Raw genomic sequence first — 19,658 nt, forward strand, 5'->3', positions numbered from 1 at the left:
GTACTCGTCGGACCTGACCGGCAAGGCTTACAAGGCCTGTGGGGAAGCTGCCTCTGCCATGCACGCCATGGCGTTGTTGCAGGTTCATCAGGCCAAGGCACTGAAGGACCTGCACGAGGGTGGTCATGATCCACAAGTTCTCCAAGAACTTCGTGCCGCAACTGACCTCGCGCTCCGTGCGACGAAGGTCACTGCGCGGTCAGTGGGTCGTGCGATGTCCACACTGGTGGTCCAGGAACGCCACCTCCGGCTGTGTCTGGCTGACATGCGGGAGACCGACAAGATCAGGTTCCTTAACTCCCCCGTGTCCCAGACCGGCCTCTTCGGCGACGCGGTCGAGAACTTCGCCCAGCAGTTCTCGGCTGTACAGAAGCAGACTGAGGCCATTAGACACATCTTGCCGCGGCGGTCAGCTGCTGCCTCCACCCCACCGCCCGCAGCTCCTCGGTCTGCTCGTCGCCGTGGGCGTCCGCCTGCGTCTGCCCCTGCTCCCGCGCCGCAGCAGCAGCCTCCATCCAAGCGGCACCGTGGAGCCAGTCGCAGGCAGGGCGCCCCGCCCGTCCAGGCCCCCGCCAAGAGGGGCGGCAAAGCCAAAGGTAAGCGGCCCTAGGACGGGCGACCCAGAGGTGGAAGGGACTGCTCTCCAGGAGACGATGACTGCATCGCTCCCTCCCCCGGAAGAGGGCCGGGTGGAAAATCCTTTGTTCCGCCGCTGGCCTTAAAACCAGCGGTACCCAAATTTTCAATAAAAGAGCAGTTTCTATCATCTCTGGGTCCGAAGAGGGCCCGGAGAGTAGTGGGGGGTCAGAATCCTCACCACTCTCATCCGCCTCTTCTATCGCCAGCCGGCAGCTGCGTACGGTCCGAGAACGCCATCGAGCCGCCTCCCGCACCTCCTGCCCCGTGGAACCAGGTAAGTGCTGCACAGCACACTCAGACCCGCTACGGGCCGCCTCCCAGAGAGAGCCTCCCGAGCTGCGTCCCTGTGTTCCACCTCGCTGCCCCACTCCGGGTACGCCTACGGTCCCTTTGGTCCCGCTTGTACGGTCTCTGCGAGCCTGGTTAGCGCTCCCCAGGCCGTCTCGCTGGCTCATTCGAACCATCAGGCTCGGCTATGCGATTCAGTTCGCCCGGCGTCCCCCCAAGTTTCGGGCCATCCACTCCACTACAGTGAGAGCAGCCGATGCCCATGTCTTGCGTGCGGAGATCGCAGTCCTACTGGCGAAGGATGCGATAGAGCCGGTCCCTCCAGCCGATATGAGGTCAGGGCACTACAGTCCCTACTTCATTGTACCCAAGAAAGGTGGTGGGTTACGACCGATCTTGGATCTGCGAGTTTTGAATCGGAGCCTCCACAAGCTACCGTTCAAAATGCTCACGCAGAGACGCATTTTCGAATGTATCCGTCCCCAAGATTGGTTTGCAGCGATCGACCTGAAGGACGCGTAGTTTCATGTCTCGATTCTTCCTCGACACAGGCCATTTCTGCGCTTTGCGTTCGAGGGTCGAGCATATCAGTACATAGTCCTACCCTTCGGGCTGTCCCTCTCCCCCCGTGTCTTCACGAAAGTCACGGAGGGGGCCCTTGTTCCCATGAGAGAACAGGGCGTTCGCATCCTCAACTATCTCGACGACTGGCTCATACTAGCACACTCTCGAGATCAGCTATGCGAACACAGGGACCTAGTGCTCAGGCACCTCAGCCAGTTGGGTCTTCAGGTCAACTGGGAAAAGAGCAAACTCTCCCCTGTGCAGAGGATCTCTTTTCTCGGTATGGAGTTGGATTCGGTCGCCCAGACAGCGCGCCTCACAGAGCAGCGTGCTCAGTCGGTGCTGAACTGCTTGAACACGTTCAAGGGCAGGACAGCGGTCCCACTGAAACTCTTTCAGAGGCTCCTGGGGCATATGGCAGCAGCATCAGCGGTAACCCCGCTCGGCCTGCTACATATGAGACCGCTTCAGCACTGGCTTCACGGCCGAGTCCCGAGATGGGCGTGGCGTCATGGCACTCACCGGGTGGCAATCACACCGGCGTGCCGCCAGACCTTCAGCCCGTGGTCAGACCCCTCGTTCCTGCGGGCAGGAGTCCCCTTGGAACAGGTGTCCAGGCATGCTGTGGTATTCACAGATGCCTCTGCCACCGGCTGGGGTGCCACGTACAACGGGCATGCAGTGTCAGGGGTGTGGACGGACCCTCAAATGCGTTGGCACATCAACTGCCTCGAGTTGCTAGCAGTACATCTCGCCCTGACCCGCTTGAAAAGACGGCTACAGGGCAGGGACGTGCTGGTCTGTACGGACAACACTGCGACCGTTGCCTACATCAACCGACAAGGTGGTCTACGCTCCCGTCGCATGTCGCAACTCGCCCGCCATCTCCTCCTCTGGAGTCAGAAGCATCTGAGGTCGCTTCGAGCCATGTATGTCCCCGGCTTGCTCAACCGTGTGGCCGACGAGCTATCACGAGCTGTGCTCCCGGGAGAATGGCGACTCCACCCCCAGGCGGTTCAGCTGATCTGGAGAGAGTTCGGGGAGGCTCAGGTAGACCTGTTTGCCTCCTCAGAGACCTCCCACTGCCAGCTGTTTTACTCCCTGACCGAGGGAACACTCGGCACGGACGCACTGGCACACAGCTGGCCCCGGGGCCTTCGCAAATATGCGTTTCCCCCAGTGAGCCTACTTGCGCAGACACTGTGCAAAGTCAGGGAGGACGAGGAGCAGGTCCTTCTGGTGGCTCCCTATTGGCCCACCCGGACTTGGTTCCCAGAACTCATGCTCCTTGTGACAGTCCCTCCCTGGCCCATTCCTCTGAGGAAGGACCTTCTGACTCAGAGACGGGGCACCCTATGGCACCCGCATCCAGACCTCTGGAAACTCCATGTCTGGTCCCTGGACGGGACGCGGAGGTTTTAGGTGACTTACCCCCTGAGGTACTTAACACCATCACTTCAGCACGGGCGCCGTCCACGAGACGTGTTTACGCCCTGAAGTGGAACCTGTTCATCAAGTGGTGTTCTTCTCGCCGAGAAGACCCCCGAAGATGTCCGATAGGGTCTGTGCTTTCCTTCTTGCAGCAGGGGTTGGAGCGTAGACTGTCTCCCTCCACCCTCAAAGTACATGCTGCCGCTATTTCAGCTTATCACGACCACATAGATGGCAAAGCAGTGGGAAAGCACGACCTGGTCGTCAGGTTTCTTAGGGGGGCGAGACGATTAAATCCTCCTCGACCCCCCTCCATACCCTCTTGGGATCTTTCCCTGGTGCTTCGAGCACTTCAGGATGTTCCCTTTGAGCCTCTGCAGTCAGTAGACTTAAAGCTTCTTTCCATGAAGACTTTGCTGCTGGTTGCACTGGCCTCTGTCAAGAGGGTAGGAGACCTGCACGCATTTTCGGTCGACGAATCGTGCCTAGAGTTCGGGCCGGGTGGCAGCCACGTGGTACTAAGACCCCGGCCTGGCTATGTGCCCAAGGTTCCTACCACTCCCTTCAAAGACCAGGTAGTGAACCTGCAAGCGCTGCCTTTGGAGGAGGCAGACCCAGCCCTGGCTTTGCTCTGTCCCGTTCGCGCTCTGCGTATGTACGTGGACAGAACTCAAAGCGTCAGGACCTCAGACCAGCTCTTTGTCTGTTACGGAGGCCAGCAGAAGGGAAAGGCTGTCTCCAAGCAGAGGATGGCCCACTGGATAGTGGATGCCATCGCCTTGGCTTACCAAGCACAAGGCGTGCCCTGCCCGCTCAGGCTGCATGCACACTCCACGAGAGGCGTTGCATCCTCCTGGGCGCTGGCACGTGGCTCCTCGCTAACAGATATCTGTAGAGCTGCGGGCTGGGCGACACCTAACACGTTCGCTAGATACTATAGCCTACGTGTAGAGCCGGTGTCCTCCCGTGTTCTCACCCTAGACGGGTAGAAGCACTGAGAGGTCTGGCTCTGTCGGCTTGCTGCACCCTACTGTGCACCCTTATTGCTCCAGAGTAAAACCTGTTGAGTCCTCCAAAACCCCTCGGCCCGGACTTGGCGGAGCGTCCGGCGCCAGGCCCTTATCCGCTGAATCCTTGAGAACCGGATCTGGGCTGGGTTCCATTTGTGTGACCCTACGGGGATCCCATATGTGTATATTCCACGGCTGCTCCTATCGGAAGCCCGTGTCTTTCCCTTGGGCTAAGTCACCCTTTATTTCATATGCAGTACAGCCTTCGGCTAGTCCATATGCATTTCCACATAACTCTTTGAAGAAGTGGCTTCCGCAGCGTTCCTTCCTAAACAGAAAGGGCACGCTTTCCCAGTGTTATCCAATATCTCACTGTATGGGTTATTACGGAACAACAGTGTCAGACTCACTCTGTGTAAGCCTCCGCCTATCGTCCTTCCAGGCAAGAAGGTGTAGAGGCTTGCACGGGGGCGCTGGATGGGGTGCAGCGGCTGTGGCGCTTTGGTAGGGATTCCTATTGGTCAGTCATGACCTACGTTGTAGTGACTGACCGATAGGGAACGTCTCGGTTACATATGGTAACCCTCGTTCCCTGAGGGAGGGAACGGAGACGTAGGTCCCGTCGCCACATCCGCTGCCGCCCGCCGGGGCGGCCAGCTTCTCAGGCTTGGCTCCTCAGCAAAAAACTAGTGTGCAATCGCACCAGCTGCTCGTTTATACCCGCGCTAACGAGGGCGCGCAGCTGATGCAAATGATTGCACGCCAATGTGTATTGGCTTGTTTTAGTTTCACTCGAAGTAGATTGGCCTCTCTAGCGAGATTCCTATTGGTCAGTCATGACCTACGTCTCCGTTCCCTCCCTCAGGGAACGAGGGTTACCATATGTAACCGAGACGTTTTCTGTGATGGTCGTGTTTAGGTGTACGGGGTAGAATATGCTGTTACAGTACAAAAATAATTATGGCTATATTAATAACAATTATACTTTAGGTCCCCGTTAAACAAAAATCATTTCAGTAATCTTCTAAAAGATATGAATGTATTAAAACTGTAAAGATTTAATTTAAACAATCTTTTCATTTTTAAAAGATCATATTTAAACTTTTACGATTATGCTTTGAAATAAATTTAGTACGAACAAAACTTTGGTTCTGGAAAGGCGTTAGCAGACTAACATTACATGATAGACAGAGGCTCATCTGCTCTGTCACCCTATATCCTGATGCTAACATTATTGTAAAGTAACGTATTTCTCTGAAGATGTGCTGGTGATCGGAAGGAGCTTTAAGCAGGCTATCAATGGGGCTCGGCCTGAGTCATCACAGATTCTAAAAGTCTTCATTGTTGCTCTCTCACTACAGATAGGCCTATGTGGGGATTTTCTCACAGATACTACTTGTGGAATTATTAAACATTTCACACAATGTGTCTGATAACTTGTGAGAGCCGCAAATTTCAAAGTTCTTTACATGGACCCTGATAAATAAAGAAATATAGTCAAGTTTTCCCCAGAGACCATCGATATAGCATATTTGTTTTTTATGAATTCATTGAATAAGTTTGAAACTATTTCAAACTTTTAATGCTTATACACTATGAAATAAATTTAGCAAAACATTCACAGTCTCATTCTGATCACTGAACACAGCCCTCTGACTGTCAAACGCTGGTGTGTGAGAGAGAGAGAAAGAGAGAAATACTCTGGGGTTCTTTTCAACTTTAAATGGTCAATATGGACATCTATGTGATAGGAGCTACTTCAACCCTGGTATGTAGATGTAAGATGATTTTATTTTTTATCTTAATCTAACATAACTGGTACAGTAAATTTGTAAAATATTTATTTTAAATGAACAGAATGCTTTTCAACTTCAGTAATCTAGTAAGAATTTTTAATGAACAGCATGATTTTCAACTTCAGTAATTTAGTAAGATTTTAAATGAACAACATGCAATTCAACTTTAGTTAAATTATAAAATATTTATTTGATATATGATATATTTTAATTTATACACTTTTAAAGGAACACAATGCTTTTCAATGGGCTCAGGAACGTGTCACAAAAACAGATACCAGGCCAGCCACACGCTGGTGTGACAGAGAGAAAAGACTTCAGGGGAAACACTTGTGGGTTTTTTTCAACCATGGTGAAACAGTAAGATGATTTTATTTTTGTTTAATTTATATACTTTTAATTGAACAGCATAGTTTTTCAACTTGAGTCAGTGTCAAATATTTGTGAATGACTAAATGTAAATTTTATAATCATTTCATTTAAATGAACATAATGCTTTTTCAACTTCTGTGTGAGATAAACTTCCAACGTCCTCAGCAATGCGGAGGGAGGGTAATTACTGCTTTGATACACACACACACACACACACACACACACACACATAGACGCGCGCTCGCTAAGTTTTTGAGACAGAGCAAGGTCATTCATACATTGGATTGTTTGCAATATTTTTGTGGCTCCATTTTATTCAAACTTTTTGTGTGAGATTTTATTTTATATTCTTTTAAAGAACAGATAAACTTTCACCATTTTATTTAAACTGAAACGCTTGGTTCAGTGAATAGTTCTACATTTTATTCAAACTTTTTGTGTGAGATTTTATTTTATATTCTTTTAAAGAACAGATACATTTCCACATTTTTTTCTTATCACTTTCACAGCTGCCCGTGATAAAGCTCAGGGATATTTAGGGGATGCGGTGACAAAACACCAACTTCAAACAATCAAACTAACTGTCACCATCAAAGCCAATACATCTGAAACTAACTGTCACATCACTTTGTAACTGTAACATCAAAGCTTATGTTAACATCAAAGGCCAATACCTCCCTTTTCTTTATCAAACTAACTGTCACCATCCATCATTTTGACAGAAGCTGTAACCGCAAGGGGAGGAACTAGATCAAAGGTCATCATCGATCATTTTGACAGAAAGTTTAACCGGAAGGGGCGGAACTAGGTCAAAGGTAACAGGAAGGGGCGGAACTAGGTCAAAGGTAACAGGAAGGGGCGGAACCGGAAGGGGCGGGACAAGGGGTGGAACAGGAAGGGGCAGGGGACCGGAAGGGGCAGGGGAGATCAAAGGATAACCACGCCCACCTGCCAATCAATCATTTTGACAGGTGGTGTAGTTATTTACTACTCACAGCCCCTCCTGATGACTCCAGTTATCAATCACATCCTCTGGTAACACAAAATCATGCAAGGTTTTTGTTGTGCATTGAGGGATTTATGTGGTAAATATGTTTCCATAATAGTTTAAGCACATGTCTTCTTATCGGATAAAAACATTAGGCCTACCCATCTCAATTGAGCACATACTTTTTTTTTCTTTCTTTTTTTACAATTTATGCACATCTCTGCATTTCCATCCAGCGTTTTTTTATGAGATATCCCAAAATACACATAAAATACGTGGATGGCAGCATAGCTAGTGCCTGAACTGTTATGTGACAGGAATACACACACACAATACGATGGATCTTATTTCAGCAAATTAGCCCCAGCCTGAGTCACTCACCGAAGGTTGTAACAATGGGACTCTTTGTGTTTGACATTAACTCAGATAATCTGTGAGTGTGTTGTACATGTCCAAGTGAGTTAAATTTGTAGCAGACAAATGTAGCTACCATATATCAAAATTTGAGAGAAATAAACCACCACTGTGTTACCGATGCTCTCTCTCTCTCTCTCTCTCTCTCTCTCTCTCTCTATATATATATATATATATATATATATATATATATATATATATATATATATATATATCACAGATTAAAGGACATCTTTAGCAAAGATTTTATTAAACTTTAAACAAACGTAACAATATTAGCAATATATCTGTTTAGCTACAATGAGAGAAAATATATTCTGTATATTTGTCAGTGGTATTACACTTCTCAAGACATATTAAGCATTAATACATGATTTCATAAAGCACAGTCATATAATGTTCACATTTATGGATCATTCATAATATAGATTTGATTATGTGACATTTTTAATAACAGCAGAAGAGTAAGTTTTGCACAAAATATTCCAAAGCAAAACAGTTTTTCCCCCATGATGCTCGTCTCAGTATTCAGATAAAGAACATTAGACGAGGACGTTGCCAAATCCTGCAGATCCTCAATCCCTAAGAGACGAGCAAGATCAGACATCTAGACTTTTACAGATTTCACAACAAGCTGCTTTTTTTCCAGTGGTGCAATCAACAAAAACATCTGCAATGTCCTTACACAACGAACAAGATTGCAACGCACACTGATGAAATATTCCCTTTGATTATGAATGCAAAACTCCTCATTCAACATCTGCGTTTCCAGCTTTTACCCTGATTACAGTGCAGTGTTCCCCCAGGATGGGCTGCGGTGCGTGAAGCCCGCGCCGGTCAGAGGAAGCCGTCTTCGCCGGAGATGTAGGAGAAACCGGTGAAGGCGCTGGAGCTGCTGGTGGCCAGGCTGGGCGTGGGCTCGGGCGTCCGGCCCACCGAGTTCGGCACCGTCTCTCTGGTGAACTCTGGGTCAATGTGCTGAAGGTCTGCAGGGCCTCTCTGGAGAAACAAATCACATGGCTTTATACACAGATCACCATTAGTGCCAGACGGGACAGAACTGAATACGTAGCCTACATAAAGTAGAGAGGAGCACTCAGGACACGTGTCCACCGAAGCTTAGTTGTGGGCGCTTGAGAACGTTTGGGGTTTTTCAGTTGAGACTCTTTGAGTCGCTATATGATACAGAATATCCTTTCTATAAAGAATATTTCTTTGCTATATGATACAGAATAAGCTTTGAGACGCTTTGCTTGCTATATTATACAGAATATCGGCGAACTGTTACTAGTACCTAATTTCACAGATAGTTTTTTTCTGTGCATTTCTTCACCTTTGTCACCATTGGCTTTTGGCTTGCTTAGTTGGGGACATTTAATTTTGTATTTAACAATATCATTACAACATTATTTTCCTGTTATCTCTGTAAAGCTGCTTTGAAACAATCTGTATTGTAAAAAGCGCTATATAAATAAAGGTGACTTGACTTGTGTTGTTTTTCTATATACAAATTTTTATAAAATGTATAAGAAGTAAGAAGAATGTATAAAAATACAATGTAAGGTGTTGGTGCTTTCAAATCCTCATGGGAAGTTCACATTCACAAGTCGAGCTCACAACGTCACTTTCATCGGAGTAAGATGGCGGTGGACTTTGTCTTAATTACTTACACAAAAATACAACAAGGTTCTTAAAATTTACTTCCAGAAAATGAAGAACAAGGAATGTGATAACACTTTAGAATACGGTTCCTTCGTTAATGAATAACTACACAAGAACCAATGAGTAACACAATATTAACAATCTAGTAACTATTATTAACTAACAAGAAACTCTGATTAACGAACTAGTAAGTAATAGCGCACAGATGAAATAACTACTATTTTTTTATGCTTCCCAGAGAACTACTGAAAAAGTTTATTAACAATCTAGTAACTACTATTAACTAAAAATAAACTCTGATTAACGAATTAGGAAGTAATAGTGCACAGATGAAAGTGGTACTTCAATAACTAGCCTACTATATTCTTTTATGCTTCCCAGAGAACTACTGAAAATGTTCATAATTCATACAAAACTAATCAATAACCAATGCAGGATAAATGACTAGCACTACATTAACATTTGAACTGCTACCGTAAACGAATACACAAGGTTGTTTAAATTATCAATATGTAAGCTGTTAATAATTGGCCTATGCTGTCTATTTATCAACTGAATAATTTTAAAGAAATGGATTTTTAAATGCAGTTGTCGGGACTCGGGACCTTACTTGTCCTGTGGCCAATTTTCTGGCATTCCTTTGGACTGGCATTGAATCACTAGAGTCACGGTGACGACTGGAACATATTGAGTCATCAGCCATCCAAATACCATATAGATTGAATTTATATACATATATATATATAGTGTATGTGTGTGTGTGTGTGTGTGTGTGTGTCTTGTGAGTGAGAAGATTCTACACTTTATTGGCTTTTCATTAGTAACTGTAAGAATCATGGGAACAAACTAGTAATGACTCAAGTGTTACTACATAGTTCTATGGGAATTACTAATTATTTGGATCCGTATTCTAAAGTGAAGATCATGGTAACTAACTAGTAATGACTCAAGTGTTACCATACTTCTAAAGAAATTTCCTAAAAGTATACTAAAGTTCACCAAAAATCTCAAACGCTTGAAATTACTTTTGTGTTTGGTTGCACAAATCATGACTAGATCATGTAGTAACACTTGAGTCAATACTAGTTAGTTCCCATGATCTTCACTTTAGAATACGGATCCAAATAATTAGTAATTCCCATAAAAGTATGAAGTATGACTTTCATCTGTGCGCTATTACTTACTAGTTCGTTAATCAGAGTTTCTTGTTAGTTAATAATAGTTACTAGATTGTTAATATTGTGTTACTCATTGGTTCTTGTGTAGTTATTCATTAACGAAGGAACCGTATTCTAAAGTGTTACCGGAATGTGCATCAGTGTGTTTTGCTTTTTTTAATGTTTTTAATTAATTTATGAAGATACTGTAAACTTTATCATTACATATTATATTGTTATATTATAATGCTATCATATTCTGTGCAGGCAATTAACTTACTGCACTGGAAATAGAAAAGTCTAGCAATATCACTGCTAAATACCTTTTAGTATTGTGGTTTTCCGCCATGTTTCTCACTAGCCCCTTTCACACAGTGCGTTGATCCCGGGAAATTGCCATAACGCGTTCTGTGAGAACGCAAACACGACCCGGGATTGATCCCGGTATCGATGCCGGGTTGGGTACCTAGTTAAATTGCCGGGATCAGTCCCGGAACGCGCACTGTGTGAACAAAAGCCGTAATCAATGTCGTGTCGTAATGATTACGCTGAAGTGAAGTGAAAGCAGGAGTGAAACGGTACGTAATGCGCTAGTTTATGATCGAATCAGAGAAAAAAATACACAAGCGTGGTTTCTCGAGAGAGAAATCGCAGCTCATAAGCAAACTATAGACGCTGCTGAGACATTACATGTCACATCGATGTCACGTGTCTTTACGGGATTTTTACAGGTTGTGTGTGAACGTACTCTCTGATTCCGGAAAATCACTGGCAGTGTGAATGAATCAAAATCAAACGAACCCGGGTCAAATCCCGGGTCACTTTATCCGTGTATTTTCCGGAATCTCTGTGTGAAAGGGGCTACTGAGACGCCCCCAACCTGTACAGATCGGGGCTTAAAGTCGTCATGAAACGGAAGTTGAGATTGTCCCTTTTTCCTTATTGTGACGTATATCCGAGTGAAACGGCTTCTGAAATTAGAAAAAAACGTAGGGCGGGGCTTGATTTCGTCCTTCGGGAATTGATTGGATCATTGGAGGTTGGGCGTTGCTAACAAAATGGAGGCAGATTTGAATGCCAGTTTGCAGTCAGTTGTGGAGGATTTCTCTCCACCAGACTCACCACCGTTACCCTCCCATGAAGCATTTTTAATTGAGGAACCCAACGATGAGAATGAGGACAAGCAGCCAAATTTTCCGAGAAGGAATCACCCCATATTTATATGAGCCTCCCGCGAACCAAGATGAGGCGTAGATAGTAAAGTTCACCCTCGAGAGCACAGAGAGAGACAGACCACAATAGCCACGCCCTCTAGTAATAGCCACGCCCTCTAGTAATAGATTTTGACCGGAAGAGAAGAGAAGTCGTTTCGAGGGGGGAAGGGTAACGTATTTGATTAAAGATTATAAGGGTACATGAATTTAAAAAAAATAATGAAGTGCACAGATAAATCAGTTATAATAAACACTACAATATTACAAATAAAAATACGAATGGTAAAATTTGATATCATGACGACTTTAATGAAAATCCAGAGCTTCCCACTCGTATTTACGATATTATGGATGCGTTCATAAATACGATCTTTACGACATGACTTGAACGCACCATATTTGCTCTGGCTCTTGTTTTAAATGATTTTTATTATACTTGTCGTTATCATGAGTTGACGTTGTAGATGATAACCGGTTGGCCGGTGTGGTATTAGTCCCGCCTCTCCTCCACTGTGATTGGCCGGCTGAGTAAAAAGTGACAGTGATGAGCGCTGTGTTTTACCCAAAGTTGAACATTCTTCAACCTAGGAGAAAAAAACGCAGAGCGCTTCAGCGTGAAATAGACACTCAGTATCTCGTTACTCTCCTGGCGTTTTACAAACGAAAACGTGGTGATCCCATGAAAACAATTGGAAAAATATGCCAGCTGCGCTTCGGTGGACACAATGCACTAATAATCCCTGTATTTGGTGCCCAATAAAGACGAAGGCCCAGAGGCGGTGTTTAAGAGCCTACCACATTGGGGTTATACGGAGGCGTGATTCGTTTGTGGTAGAGGTCGTCCCAGTTTATGTGGGCAAAGAACAGATGATTTTTAATCTCCAACTGCAAAACAACAACAGTTGACACATTAACTGTGACTCTTGGCCTGATAAACAGTTTCACAATGACAAAGACATCCAGATGGTCATTCACAAAATCAGCGATGGCTCCGATACGACGGCGCTGGTCTTTCTGCAGGAGTGCGTGGAGCAGGTGACACGACGCCTCCGACTTTCCCGGGGGAAGGTGAAGTGGCTTATGCAGGATCGCATCGTACATCTCGGACACATCCCGGCTGTAGAATGGAGGCTGTTTGTCACAGCAATCCAAAAATAAATGTGATTATATTCCATTAAGTTTGGGGCCAAGCTAAAGTAAATACGTTGAGCCGATCAGTAAACTTACCAAGCTGTAGAGCATCTCATAGAGCACAGCGCCAAGACACCACCAGTCCACCGTACGGTCATATGGCTCTTTCCGGAGTACCTCAGGTGCCAGATACTAAGAGTGAGAGAATATCACATGACCAGGGTCACGTTAAAGTCATTTCAGTTGGCGTCCATCTGCGAAACGCCTCTGTTTCAGTCACGCAAGTCCAGCTCCTATAGACCTTATTCACAGCAGCGCCATCTCTGATGTTTAACGGGAATGAAAGCGAGGCTGTGATCTCTTCAGTGGGTTGTACTGTTATTTAATGTGTTTTTGGATTGTTCTGCAGACGAAACACTGCAAAAATATCTTTCATAGAAATTTCAGTTGACAAAAAAAAACTCTAGACAACATGAGGTTTAGAAAATTAGTGATCTGGGAGTTTTATACGTGTTTTTTTTTTTTTTTTACAGCGAATGCTTTTGAAAAGACAGTAAGTCTATCCCTCACAGCCTCGCTTTCATACCTGTCATGGCGTTGCTATGCATAAGGTCTATCTCTGTGAATGGGGAAGCTGTTTACTAAGCTTATGATTAAATTTCATATTTGAAATCTCTAATGAAATCAGAGAACTGTTTCATAAATTTAGGTTTGACGAGTGTAATTTTCACAGCGAGTGAGAAAGGTTATCATGGAGCAGCTGCATCTCCCGGGAATCATCCGTTTTAAACCCTGAACAGAGGAGAGTTTATGGCATAAAGAGAAAGCGACAGAGCTCGTAATAACACAAGAATCAACATGGGCTTGGCTTTTCTGAGATGGTGAGAACTGAGAAATGTGCTAAAAGCGATGAAAGCGTGGCGCTCCCATTGAGGGCAAAGGCAATGACTTTGCAGGCAGAGTTTGCACACAAAGGTTCCTCGCGAAACTGATTTCAGACACTCTTCTGATGCAGCGTAACAGTTTCATGATCTACAGCAAAATAGAGCAAGCTTTGGTGATAACCAAGTGAATATTTAATTACTACAATAGTAATTTCTCGCTAGAAATGACATCAGAAGTGGGAAACGTTCGTCAAAAATGTACAAACTGACTAGGGACCACAAGTTTCAGACGCCATCTTTATTTTTGTAGCTCAACTGTTACAGTATGGAAAGCAAAGGATTGTGGGATATCAAAGTTAGCGAATAATACATCTGTGCTGCCTTCAAAAACCGATCAGATGAAGGGATCTCAGGAAGTGAAGCTAACGTTGGATTCGCAGCCACAGTGTACCATTAACTCAGGATAAAAAGGTCTTGACTCATAACATTACCTCAGGAGTCCCGCAAAAAGTTGTGGTGGTTCCTTCTGGTTCTATGCCTTCTTTACACAAACCAAAATCTGTTAACACCACGTGGCCCTGAAAGAGATGAGAAACAAAAATATACACTATGAAAATATATTTACCATTGTACATATACTACGTGAATTCTATATATTCATTTTACCTGGTAGTCTAATAGAATGTTTTCTGGCTTGAGATCTCTAGACAGGAGCATGAAGATATGAAAGTGAGGTCAGTAAACTGTAAATGGGATGATAATGAAAGCGTCCCGAATACTGACCTGTAAACTATATTGAGTGAGTGGAGGTATCCGATGGCACTGGCCACCTCAGCGGAATAGAAGCGAGCTCGAGCCTCGGAGAAACAGCGCTCTCGCTGCAGGTGATAGAACAGCTGCAGGCGACAACACACTCAGGCCATTACACTGCTGTGTCCACCGGGGGAAATCTGTGTTTAACCCTTTAAGTCACCCTACCTTTTTTTTTAATAGTCTTGAAAATGCACATTCTGAACTTAAATGGTTATAATTCAAGAATGCATTGGAATATAGATGTAATATTGGTCTTGTTTTAAAGAAGACATGGCAGATTTTTGTAGAAGTGAAATTAATTAAGAAACTGAAACAGAAAGGAAGTTAAAGAAGTTATATTTTATATAAAATATATTTTTTAAAAACCTGGTGGACTCTAAAACTGCTAGACAATCAAAATCTGAACAAGTTTTGTTTCAATATTTAGGCTCATATCTCAAAAAAAAATTACTTTCAGTGAGAGTGTGTGTGGGTGTACCACACTCTTCCACTAAGTGAACACCAGACTCCATTACTGCCCATATAACAGCGCCTCCATTTCCACATGTGTTTTGAGTGATCTGAACCATTATTTCAACAATTTTCATACAATTTATGAAGTAGACATCCTATTCAGAAGTAGTATGGGAAGTCTGGCAGATTTTGATATGAATTCAACCTCTAATAAACACATAAAAAGAGTACGTATGTGTGTTATCGCTCGCAGCTGCATTACAAATGGTGAATCTATTATTTTTTCTTTATATTTAAAACATCTTGAGACCCTTTTTACTAAAAAAAATTGAATGGATGTTATCTTTTGAACTCTTGGCATGAAAAAAACTTAGGTTTCTACCATTCTTTTATGATTTTTCATGTTCATTACTATTTCAAAATAAAGGTCTGAACACGCCTTAGGAGTATGGAATATTCTTGATGCAAATTGTTAAATTATGGCTCCTCTGTAATTTATTTTGAAACTCAGTCACCAAATATGGAAACCAGAGATTGTAAGCTTTCAAATTATATGTATTTTGCCAAGATTAGTTAAGGTTTAGTATAGGATATTACTGTACTGTTTTGAATATGTAATGGCTATGGGCCCACCGGTGGGCCGGTGACACTTAAAGCTAAAGTATGTCTGTAAACATAAGGGCATATCAAAATGATATGGCATTTATAATGTTGTGCCACGTCCTACCCTCTGTCATTCACTGCCAAGAATGCTTTTCTTATTTAAATTTTATGTCTTGTTTCCAGTCCAAATATCTAAAAATCTTTAAATCAAGAAGCATTCTCTAGACGAATAAAAATCTTTGTCTTGTTTTCAGAAGTCAAAATTAAGTGAATTTTTGCCTGAAAAAAGCTAAATAATCTGCTAATGGGGTATGCAACATAATCCTGTTTTCTGTTTGAAATAAGATTATTTTGCTTGCTCCATTGGCAGATTATTTAGCAATAGTTTTTGCAGTGTAATCCTGCCTTTTTTGTGTAGAGTTTGTGTTCACAGGTTATTACAAGTTTTAAATCACAATCAGTCACGCTTTCTTCCCATACCTCTCCTCCATTGACATAATCGAGGACAAAGTACAGCTTCTCCGTGGTCTGGAAGGAGTAGTGCAGGCCGACCAGGAACGGGTGTTTCAGACTCTTCAGCAGCACGTTCCTCTCCGCCATTATATTCTTCTGCTGTTGTACACAATACAGCGTCGACAAGAGAACACACACATATGAGCTCACGCCACCCAGAACACAAATGACAACGTTACACACTCTCAGAAAAAAAAGGTACAAAAGCTGTCACTGGGACAGTACCCTTCAAAAGGGTTCTGATATGTGCCATTTAGGTACTAATATGTACACTTTAGGTACAAAGGTGTACCTTTTGAAAAGGTACCGCCACAGTGACAGCTTTTGTAGCTTTTTAATGACAATACAACGATATTCTGCAAGCAACTTTAACTGTGCTTGTGTGTTAATACACACTGGGATAATTTTACTTTATTATATTCCAACATCAAAACAAGAGGTAAATATTAGTCACTGCTTCAACTACTGTAGTAAATAAAAAGCCTGTCTTTTGGCCAGCAAGTAGTGTAACAGATTACCACGGTACAAAGGACGGAGTAAAAGATTAGATTAGATTCTATCATTATCAGAGCAATGGAGGTGTTTTGGTCTTACATATGTAACACTATAGTCTTGCAAGGGCTGGTTATATGGACAAACAAGCTAAAAACAAAATCAATACAAACCTCTTTTTTCTTCAATATAAACTTCTTTTGCAAAACCTTCACTGCATAGAATTTTCCATCTGCTTTCAGTTTTGCCAAGAGCACCTGCAACCCACATGATATCTCAGATATTGTTTTGGATAAAATAGCATTTCTGTAAGTTTTCTTCTTGTAGGTCACGTATGCCCAGTGGAAAACCAAACAAATCTTGCATCAAGGTAACCTTACTAGGCTTGCTTCTGAAGTGTTAATCATTTGTGAAGTCATAAGGTACACTTTTAATCGGACGCGCCTCACCTTCCCAAATGTTCCTTTACCAATCACAGCCAGAAAGTCAAAGTCAGTGGGTTTGGCACTGAAGCACACAAGACACAATAAATGTCAACAGTCTAGCACAAACTGTTACGGTATGCATCACAATCACTTTCTGTGCACATAAATCCATAACTGTTCACTTGCACATATTTACAGGATTCTCTAATAAACTAATAAAACAAGGACATCTTACTGAGGATTGACAGACACACCCAGATTGACCTCGTCTGATGGAGACGATGATAAAGGCTGGAGGGACATTGAGATGTGTTAAACTGCATGGCTAATCTAGAACCTGAAGATGCAACAGCGAAGAATAAAAGTTCTTACTGGATTATAATGTGCCATCTTCAGTTCCCGCAGTGTTGTCAGCGTCTCTCACAGCGGCTCCTGTCCTGCGTGTAGAGATGTGATGTGTCCAGCACTGAGCTCTTATGCTGGTCCCACTGGAGAAAACTGGATGTTCAGGTTCTGGTGACACAGACCCATGAAGGACGTTTGGTAACTCAGCATTAACCAGTTTACACAGTAAATACAGCTTTGCAAGTCTCCTGCATATTAGGAATAAACACTATGACACAATGGAGTAAAGCAAAAAGATCACTTTGTAAGTTAAGTTATTCATGTTTTAATCATCTTTTTCAACTGTTCATTGGATGGAAATTTATGACCTTTATTAATAATAATAATAACTCACATAATAAAAAAAGTATATTATATGCACTGACAAGCTGTTTGAATGCTATATTTTCTAATAAGATAAAAATAAAAACAGTGTAGACATGAATTTAGAGAAAAACATGCATTTCAAATAATTTGTTAAAAATTGAACAGTTCTAAGAAACAACTTACCTGTCAGTGTTAAATATATAGTTTATGAAGTTTTGCTGATAAAGTGTTGTTGAAGTGCATCATATTCTGCCATGTCTCAGAAGCATTGCGTTACGCAGCTGTGTTTGGCTGAAGGCCTGGGTGAATGATCAACCCATGTGTGCATGACACCAGATATGAGCCCGAGCCCGCAGGACAGCACTGTGTGTGTGTGTGTGTGTGTGTGTGTAATTTGTTATGCTCTGGACACAAATATGTCCCCAGAAATGAGTTAAATCTGGCAAAACTTCCATCTGGGGACATTCTCATTTGTAAAAACAGTAAATAAAGCAGGCCTAAATAATCTTTTGTTTATGATTTTATTCTGAAAATGTAGAACTGTTAGGGTGTGGCTTTGGTTTAGTCAGTATTTATTAACTGCATATAAAAACAATAGAAGATAACGTGTGTGTGTGTGTGTGTGTGTGTGTGTGTGTGTGTGTGTGTGTGTGTGTGTGTGTGTGTGTGTGTGTGTGTGTGTGTGTGTGTGTGTGTGTGTGTGTGTGTGTGTGTGTGTGTGTGTGTGTGTGTGTGTGTGTGTGTGTGTGTGTGTGTGTGTGTATAATTAGAAATTAAGTTTCACCTGCGCTTCTTTGTTTGCTCTGTGTATTTATATCCTGTGTTTCAGTTATTCCTGGTCGGCTCTCATTAATGTATGGCGTCATTAATATTCCTGAGTTTGTAAAGCTTAATAAAGACTGTTATTGTTATTTCCTCCGTCTTCATATTGAGCTGCTGCCACACAACATGTGATAGTTGGTGTAAGGGAGATCATTTGATTGGCAGTCTGGAAACAGTAACATCACATCTCAGTAGGACATCAATTCCACCCTATTTTCTAAATATATCTCTGGAAATGCAAAATCAAAATAAGTGCACATGTTTTCTCCATACAAAATGATAAATTAGATTGGTTAATGATCTTAATAGTCTCTATTGGAGACAAGGTGCAGGATAGATACAGCTAGCAATGACTTATAATCATTGTCCCTGTGGCCCTACGTGATACTATAGGAGACTTCAGAAACTCAACTCTCTTTAAACACCAGAATGAAATAAATGAGGAACAAAGATGTGCTGCATGTTTCATATAGTAACAAGAAAATAACCAGTTCAGTCATGAAACTATAGATGGCGCAGGTGTTAGCTAGTATACCTGCTAGCAAACACAACATTTAAACGTTTACAGTGCAATCTTTACCTCCCTTTATGCAAATAGATTAAAATAAATTAGGTTATCTCTGTTTCCCAATCTGGCTTTATGAGAGGTAGGAATATAGCAAATAATATTAGCCTTGTGTTGGATATATTAGATTAATCAGTCAACTAACTGTCATGCTTTGTGTGAGCGGTGCACGATAAAGAGAACCAAATAACAGTCTTTATTAAGCTTTACAATCTCAGAACAAACATAAACTCAGGAACAATAAAAAACACCATATATTAACTACTGAGCATGAGTAACTAAAACAAAGGTTATAAATACACAGGGCAAACAAACTGATCAGTAACTATGGAAACAAACTGTGTTCTGATTCAGGAACACAAACAGGAACAGAGCAAAACCAAACTAAACACAAACAAACTGAACATAAATCTTTTTTTTAGACTTTTATAAGACCTTCGATAAGGTTTATGTATGAATCTATCAACTTTTGTTCAAATATCTCAAAAATTTTATAAAAATAAATATTAATAGCGATGTCTTTGGAGAATGGTGTTCCTCCCCGGTTTGTATTCCCCTTTTGGTTTTTGTTGGTTGCTAATATTCTCAATATTTTTATAACTGAAAGTGTAGATGTTCAGGGTATTTTAGTGGCAGAACACACTTTTCTAATCAGTCAAGAGGATCACACCCGTTTATTTAAAAGACGAGAAACCGGTTCCTGTTATTTTG

General features: G+C 42.8%; 1 protein-coding gene across 3 annotated transcripts; it reads right to left on the bottom strand.

Annotated features, from left to right (window-relative positions):
- Positions 1–7,733: 7,733 nt before the first annotated feature.
- sgk2a (serum/glucocorticoid regulated kinase 2a) lies at positions 7,734–17,935 on the bottom strand. 3 transcript variants are annotated; one of them, XR_013197405.1, is made up of 14 exons: positions 17,744–17,888; positions 17,222–17,362; positions 17,085–17,140; positions 16,874–16,931; positions 16,598–16,681; positions 15,900–16,031; positions 14,334–14,446; positions 14,217–14,253; positions 14,042–14,128; positions 12,763–12,858; positions 12,511–12,666; positions 12,331–12,420; positions 8,282–8,501; positions 7,932–8,084 (listed from the first exon to the last, which is right to left on the bottom strand). XR_013197405.1 is itself a non-coding variant. In XM_077217698.1 (13 exons), exons 2-13 carry the CDS (start codon positions 17,237–17,239, stop codon positions 8,340–8,342), a joined length of 1,089 nt encoding a protein of 362 aa, XP_077073813.1. In that variant the 5' UTR covers positions 17,240–17,362; positions 17,744–17,935; the 3' UTR covers positions 7,734–8,339. The 3 variants fall into 3 exon arrangements, 2 of the variants coding, with proteins under 2 accessions (XP_077073813.1, XP_077073814.1); XM_077217698.1 differs by having other exon boundaries at positions 7,734–8,501; positions 17,744–17,935; XM_077217699.1 differs by having other exon boundaries at positions 7,734–8,501; positions 15,900–16,028.
- Positions 17,936–19,658: the final 1,723 nt, after the last annotated feature.

Source organism: Siphateles boraxobius, unplaced genomic scaffold, assembly GCF_051911475.1.
Source record: "Siphateles boraxobius isolate OS27281-9 unplaced genomic scaffold, OSU_SipBor_1 76, whole genome shotgun sequence".
NCBI classification, from domain to species: domain Eukaryota; kingdom Metazoa; phylum Chordata; class Actinopteri; order Cypriniformes; family Leuciscidae; genus Siphateles; species Siphateles boraxobius.